Below are 6,724 nucleotides of genomic sequence, written 5' to 3'. Positions count from 1 at the left end.
AAAAACAAAGAACTATTGTTTTACCTGATCTTGCTCTGTGAGGGCCTGATATACACATATGAGGACATTCGTTTTTGATTTTGATAGAACAGTGGCAGTATAATGTCCTTGTAAGTGGATATCAGGCCCTCACAGAGCAAAATTTAGTAATGTGGTCTAGACAACCCAAAATGTGGTCTCCACATATGTGGACGCCAGGTCCTAGGAGGTTAAAGGACAATTTTTGGCAAGCTGATTTACACAAATTCAACTAGACAATAACATGAAAATATAATCTCATATTAACTGTTTAACTGTTAATATGAGATTAACAATTAATATCATGTTAACTGTTCTGCTGGGATTTGGTTTCAAATAATGAAACCAAATCCCAGCAGAACAGGAATAGAAATCATTAAGAAACTAAGAATTCAGCTCCTTGACTGGCAACAAGCAAAATGGCAGCAGAAAAGTGGCTCAGAAAGTTAAAAGTAGCTACCAATTTGTAGTGATCTAGCCTAAATTAGTTAACATTTTTGACACAGTCTCCACACTATAGGAACAGTTTACACTTGTGCTATATTTCAGGTAAATTTTTAAATCTGCACCACTAATTTAATGACAAATAAGTCATGAAATGACTCTGCCGTCTTCTTTCTGGTGCAGTAGCAAAAATTGTGCTTGAAGTAAACAAAATTGAACTGAGATGAACTGAACATTAATAGTGGTCGCCAGTTAATGACACCCTAAACCTTTTTGCAAACTTCATTGTCTCGAAAATGTATTTTTACTTATCAATTTACTCTCAGTAAGCATGATGACATTAATTAATGACATGAATCTCATATTCAACAAAAGTACCATTTAATGGAGTGTAAAGAGCAGACATTTGTAGATATTGTAGTAGAAAAGGCATCCAGAACGGTTGCTTCTACGTTATTCTGGTACTGCCATAAAACTGTATTAAAACTGTATTAAAACATAAAACTGTACATGAACCACTACTACATCTTAAATACTACAGCTGTTCTGTTACTCAACATAGTTACCAAGACAAACCACACCATTTCCTCATATTCTGACTTGGATGTTATTCTTTCCTATCACTATTACAGTTAAAAAAGAAATACGTGTCCTTGAGGGCTAGCATTATTTGAGTATCGTAATTCCTGATGCTGCTCACCTCTGCAGTAAATCAGGAATTTAAACAGGGTGTTTGTGTATTAAAAGTAAAGTTTTAACTGTTAACAGCATGTACCAGAGATAGTGACATTAATAAAACATTCAGTATTGCTTTCTGGATCTGATTTAGGGTTAATTTTAACTCAAACGGTTTGGAGTGTGTGTGGAAATGCAGTGCACCATACTGCCCTTTCTGACTAAAGAAAAGGAAGATCACAAGGTATGAAATGATCAGAGCAGAGTAAAAGGTCCAAATCAGAAACAAAAGCACAGACTGAGCATTTTTCTAAAGTCTAGACATGTTTAAATGAAAATCAATGTAATAAAGTGTCACAGAATTTGATTTTATTTAAGCAATTGGGAAAAGAAACGTCTTAACCCTTTCGCGCATAATGGTCACTACAGTGGACGGCTACTCGAAGGCTGTTTGCTTGTATTTGTGTCAGTATTGATGGTATACTTAACATAAACCACTACATTGGACACTGATGTGTAACTCCATACCCTGCCACCCACTGGTCGTTTAATGTTACCACAGATGTATGACGTGTTTCATTGTAATTATTGTTACCCTGTCATGCATGAATTATGACGACCTCAATCAGGATAGAAGTATTTTTATTCATGTTTTCATGCCTAAAGATGAATAAAAATCCTGACTGAGGTTGTCATAATTCATGCATGAAAGGGTAAAAATGCTTCCAGATTGTAAAATTCAGAAAGCTATTTCATCATGTTAGCTCTTAGATATCTACCAGGTTGATATATTTTGAGCCTACATCACAGTAAGCTTTTAGATTATGTGTATTTTATTTATTAATCATTATTTGCATAGACTTCCAACACACCAAATACACAGACAGCAAAAGTAAACAAAATAAGTCTACCAATGTGTCTGAAACAAAGAGCAAAACACAAACTATGATGTATGAACTTCCACACTAATGAAGCTAAAAAAGGTCATTATCTCAGGCAAAAAAACAACAACAAAAAAAAAAAAAAAACCACAGGGGCAGTAATAGTCAGGCAAAACATTTGCAGCTGGGTATAACTGCATACATATAAAAACTACCTGAAATCCTTTTAGTGAAAGCACTTCCTTTAGATTTAGTTCATTTTGCATCGGAACACCCTTGTTCCTAATTTAGTGTCAGCTTTCAGGACAAAAACAAGTCTTGGGGCAGAAAAGAATAACTTCCAACACTGTTCTGATCAACGTGGGTCATTAAGCAAGATCGACACAAAGTCAGATTAGACTTAATAAGTTCATATCAGTCTTACTAAACAATGACATTAAAGACACGTTCATGTTATTACAATATAGCACAGGACTTTTTCACACTAAGATCAGATAGATCTGTCAAAACAAAAACAAACAGAGAACAACAATGAATTATGGTTCTTCAAAATATACACAAGCTATGACATATGAAGAGGACTAGTTACCAAATAACATTAGTGGAACAGTTGCAAAACCAGTGGTCTAAATCTGAAGCTAAACCTGGTCTTAGTGCTAACTCTAAACTTTAGACATGATACTCAAACATCAAATTTACTTGGAGCACAATGATCTGTTTATGAAAAACATAATCTGTTTCTGGGTTCATGGACATTTAAGCAGTAAAACCAGTCAAATAAACTGTGTTATTTCCTTTTGACTGGATTTCGCGGAAGTCATTTTTTCCTTGGCAGTGATGCAATGTTTCAGTTAGGAAATCCATTGCTGATTGACTGGAACTATAAAGACATTCTATCATAGAATGATTAATCATAACCAACGGCAAAGAATAACATCACCTGAAACAATAACTTTTATTACTGTCAGGGCTCTGTGTGCGGGCAGGCGGAGAGGAGGATCCAAACGAAGGACTCGAACACAGAATTGTAAATCAGAATCTCAGCTTTATTGCTGACATGAAAACCAAACGTGAAGTGACGTGACTACAGAAACCAAAGAAACACACAGGCATAATCTGAGGGTACGACGCGACACCGAGCACAGGAAAACACAGGGCTAATATACACAGGGTGGTAATCAGCGAATGGGCAACAGGAGGGAGACACAGCTGGGAGAGATCAGGGTTAACGAGACGGGGGAGCTAAGCTGCACACACTAACCTAAGACAAAGACTTTCACAATAAAACAGGAAACAAGAATTACTAAACCGGATGCAGACATGACACTGAGAGACAGACTAGACACTGAACAGAAACTGTAATACACATGAGAACCCAAAACCTAAGAACTGATCCCTCACCAAGAATAGAAACAGATGTATAATGATAAACAAAGCACCAGAACATCAGAAAACAATCCATAATGCAAAAACCAAAACATAATAAACTCAAAATACTGGGTCCAACGGACCCAGAACCGTGACAGTACCCCCCCTCTAAGGGCTGGCTCCCGACAGCCCAAAACGAAAAAGCACAGAGCACCAGGCCAGGGCGGGCGGAGGGGGCCCAGGACGGAGGGTCCGAAACAAAAAGGAGCACAAGAGTCCAAACACACAAGAAAGCACATCAAAAACAAAATGAAACAAAAGCTCAACAAGAGTCCATGAAGAGGTCAGGGGGCCGACCGTGCACACGGCAACGGCGGCGACAGGCAAACAGTTCTGGAGGCCGACCGTGCACACAGCAACGGCGGCAACGGGCAAACAGTTCTGGAGGCCGACCACTTGGAAGGCAGTGGCGGCCACTGAGCAGGTCCGGAGGGCGGCCGCGATGCCAGCGGCGGCGACAAACCCCTTCCGGAGGCTGTCCCCGAAGGCCATGATGCCACCTAATAGGCCCGAAAAACGGCCGGCAGAGGCGAGGCGGAACAGGTCGAGCTGGCTCTGACGGCGGCGTGGCAACCACAGGACCAGACGAAGCCGGACCAGACGAAACCGCAACAGACGGGGATGAAGACACGGAGGCCGGGCCAGGCGGGGATGAAGACACGGAGGCGGAACCTGACGGCAGCGGGACGGCTGCGGAACCTGACGGCAGCGGGACGGCTGCGGAACCTGACGGCAGTGATGCTGCAGGCAGTGATGCTGCAGGAGGTGATGTGGATGCAGGCAACGGTGTAGGAGTCACAGGGGATGATTCCGCAGATGGTAGCTGAACACACTTCCCCGGACCGCCAGCAGATGTGAGGATGTGCTGGCTAGGTTCCCCTGAACCTCCAGCTAACGAGTCTTGGGGCTGGACGGGCTCCTCGGGCCCTCCAGCTGACGAAGCAGGAGGCTGGACGGGCTCCTCGGGCCACCCAGCAGACGAAACATGAGGCTGGCTGGGTTCTCCCGAACCCCCAGCAGACGACACTTGAGGCTGGCTGGGTTCTCCCGAACCCCCAGCAGACGACACTTGAGGCTGGCTGGGTTCCTCGGGCCCCCAGCCGACGAAACTGTAGCCTGGACGGGCTCCTCGGGCCCTCCAGCTGGAGCAGATGCAGGACCAGAGGCAAGTGAGACCCCTGGCCGAGGGTGAAGATGAGTGGCCGACTTAGCAGATGACAACGGTAATGATTCCTCCACTAACTGAACTACTGACTGGGTTATGGACTGTAACAACGCTTGCAGAAAATCTGATTGTGGTAGCGACTGAGCTATGGATAGAGGGGGTGAAGACTGAGCTACGGGTGACTGAATTTGAGATAAAAGCGGTAGTGGAGTAGGTGACAGGGCTACAGGTGGCTGCTGAGCAGGGGACACTGGTGACAGGGCTACAGGTGGCTGCTGAGCAGGGGACACTGGTGACAGGGCTACAGGTGGCTGCTGAGCAGGGGACACTGGTGACAGGGCTACAGGTGGCTGCTGAGCAGGGGACACTGGTGACAGGGCTACAGGTGGCTGCTGAGCAGGGGACACTGGTGACAGGGCTACAGGTGGCTGCTGAGCAGGGGACACTGGTGACAGGGCTACAGGTGGCTGCTGAGCAGGGGACACTGGTGACAGGGCTACAGGTGGCTGCTGATCGGGGGACACTGTAAACTGAGCTGAAGGTGGCTGCTGATCAGCTAACTGAGCTGGGAACTGCCATAAAGGTTGTAGTGATGGTGGTCGTGATGGTGACTGAGCTAATCCTCCTGAGCCTTCTGAACACGAGAAAAACTGCTGGAAGGGCTCACCTGAGCCTCCAGCTGACACAGGAACGGGTGCCGGCACCAGCTGAACATCAACCCCTCCCACCCGAGGAACTGAAACGGGTGGAGGGTAACGCTGGGCCCGAGCTACCCTAGGATCAGAAACAGGAGGAGAGAGAGAAGCTCAGGAATGGTCTCAAAATGCCCAATATTGCCAACTGGGTCTGGGCATATAGTCTTAGCAGAGAGGGCAACCTCAGAAACATTCAACTGGGACACAAAACAGTCCCTGGAAAGAGCCACAGTCTTAATAGATCGTAGAGAGGTGCAACTAGAGTCCTTAAATGCCCTTGGGGAACAGACAGCCTCTTCCTTCAGAGAGCCTAAGTTACAGCCTGCAATTTCTGTCCCTACCAACTGCCTGTGCCCTTGCTGAAAAGTACATGGCTGAAAGGCTGGCTTAGAAACATTAACCACCTCCCTTTCAGCTGACTTGAAAACAGAACTTGAAGCCTCCGGAAATTTCACAGCAGTTCGAACATTTCTCCCCCCAGATTTAAGTGGAGTAGTCTTAGTCATGTTAACACTGGGTTTAGAATGTGCAGAATGAGAACAGGTTCTTAAATCCTCAGAGCAGGGGTTCACAGGGTTAACAAACACAGACTCAACTACCTTTAAGTTTGTAGATTTAGATCCCCTTGCATGGCAGGTAGTCTTCACAATCTTAGGGGTGGGTTTATTGTTTGTTACGTTCATGAGGTCAGGAGGAGCATGAGAAAGACTGTCTTTGTTGCTCCGCTGTCCAGAGGAAGCGGAGCGACGGCTGCATGAGCGGCGCTCACTCTGGGAAGAGGGAGATAAGCCAGACTGCGAATCCTCCTGCAGACCGGGCCGAAAGTCTTTCGGTGGGCCGGGCTGGGACGAAGAGGCGGGAAGTTTGTGTAGCTCCGAACGTGGAAGTCCCAAAAACAAAGCAAAGGATTGCAGTGGAGTGAGCCCAGTGTCTTCCACCACATAATCCTTCTTTCGTCGCTGCTTGCCCCTCCTGCAGGGCCTGAATTCTGAGAGCAGCGGTGGAGTGACACCAGAAAACTGAGGAGCTACTGCTGTCGAGGGAGAGCGCTTGGCCCCTCGCATCCCTGACGGAACAGCTGATGGAACGGCGGTAGCCGTCGCAATTTGGAAGCTGCGGGGCCCACCCAGAGCCAAACGAGACCCATCGAATGGTGACTCGTGCTCCCAGGCACACCTAGCCCCCTGCCTCTCCCTCTCCTTGAGGAAGGTGGAAACTGCGGGTCGCCAATACCATACGGAGTCCACTGGATCCATTACTGGTCGCGTCGTTCTGTCAGGGCTCTGTGTGCGGGCAGGCGGAGAGGAGGATCCGAACTCAGAATTGTAAATCAGAATCTCAGCTTTATTGCTGACATGAAAACCAAACGTGAAGTGACGTGACGTGACTACAGAAACCAAAGAAACACACAGGCATAA

At 46.0% G+C, this 6,724-nt stretch overlaps 1 protein-coding gene across 1 annotated transcript; it reads right to left on the bottom strand.

Moving 5' to 3' along the window:
- Nucleotides 1–5,041: 5,041 nt before the first annotated feature.
- On the bottom strand, nt 5,042–6,724 carry LOC113012396 (uncharacterized). Its single transcript, XM_026152569.1, has 2 exons — nt 5,906–6,724; nt 5,042–5,385 (listed from the first exon to the last, which is right to left on the bottom strand). Exons 1-2 carry the CDS (start codon nt 6,560–6,562, stop codon nt 5,326–5,328), a joined length of 717 nt encoding a protein of 238 aa, XP_026008354.1. The 5' UTR covers nt 6,563–6,724; the 3' UTR covers nt 5,042–5,325.

The sequence above is a fragment of the Astatotilapia calliptera genome, chromosome 19 (assembly GCF_900246225.1).
Source record: "Astatotilapia calliptera chromosome 19, fAstCal1.2, whole genome shotgun sequence".
Lineage (NCBI taxonomy): Eukaryota > Metazoa > Chordata > Actinopteri > Cichliformes > Cichlidae > Astatotilapia > Astatotilapia calliptera.
Note: the sequence above shows the minus strand (reverse complement) of the source record. Positions and strands in the feature narration are given on the sequence as shown.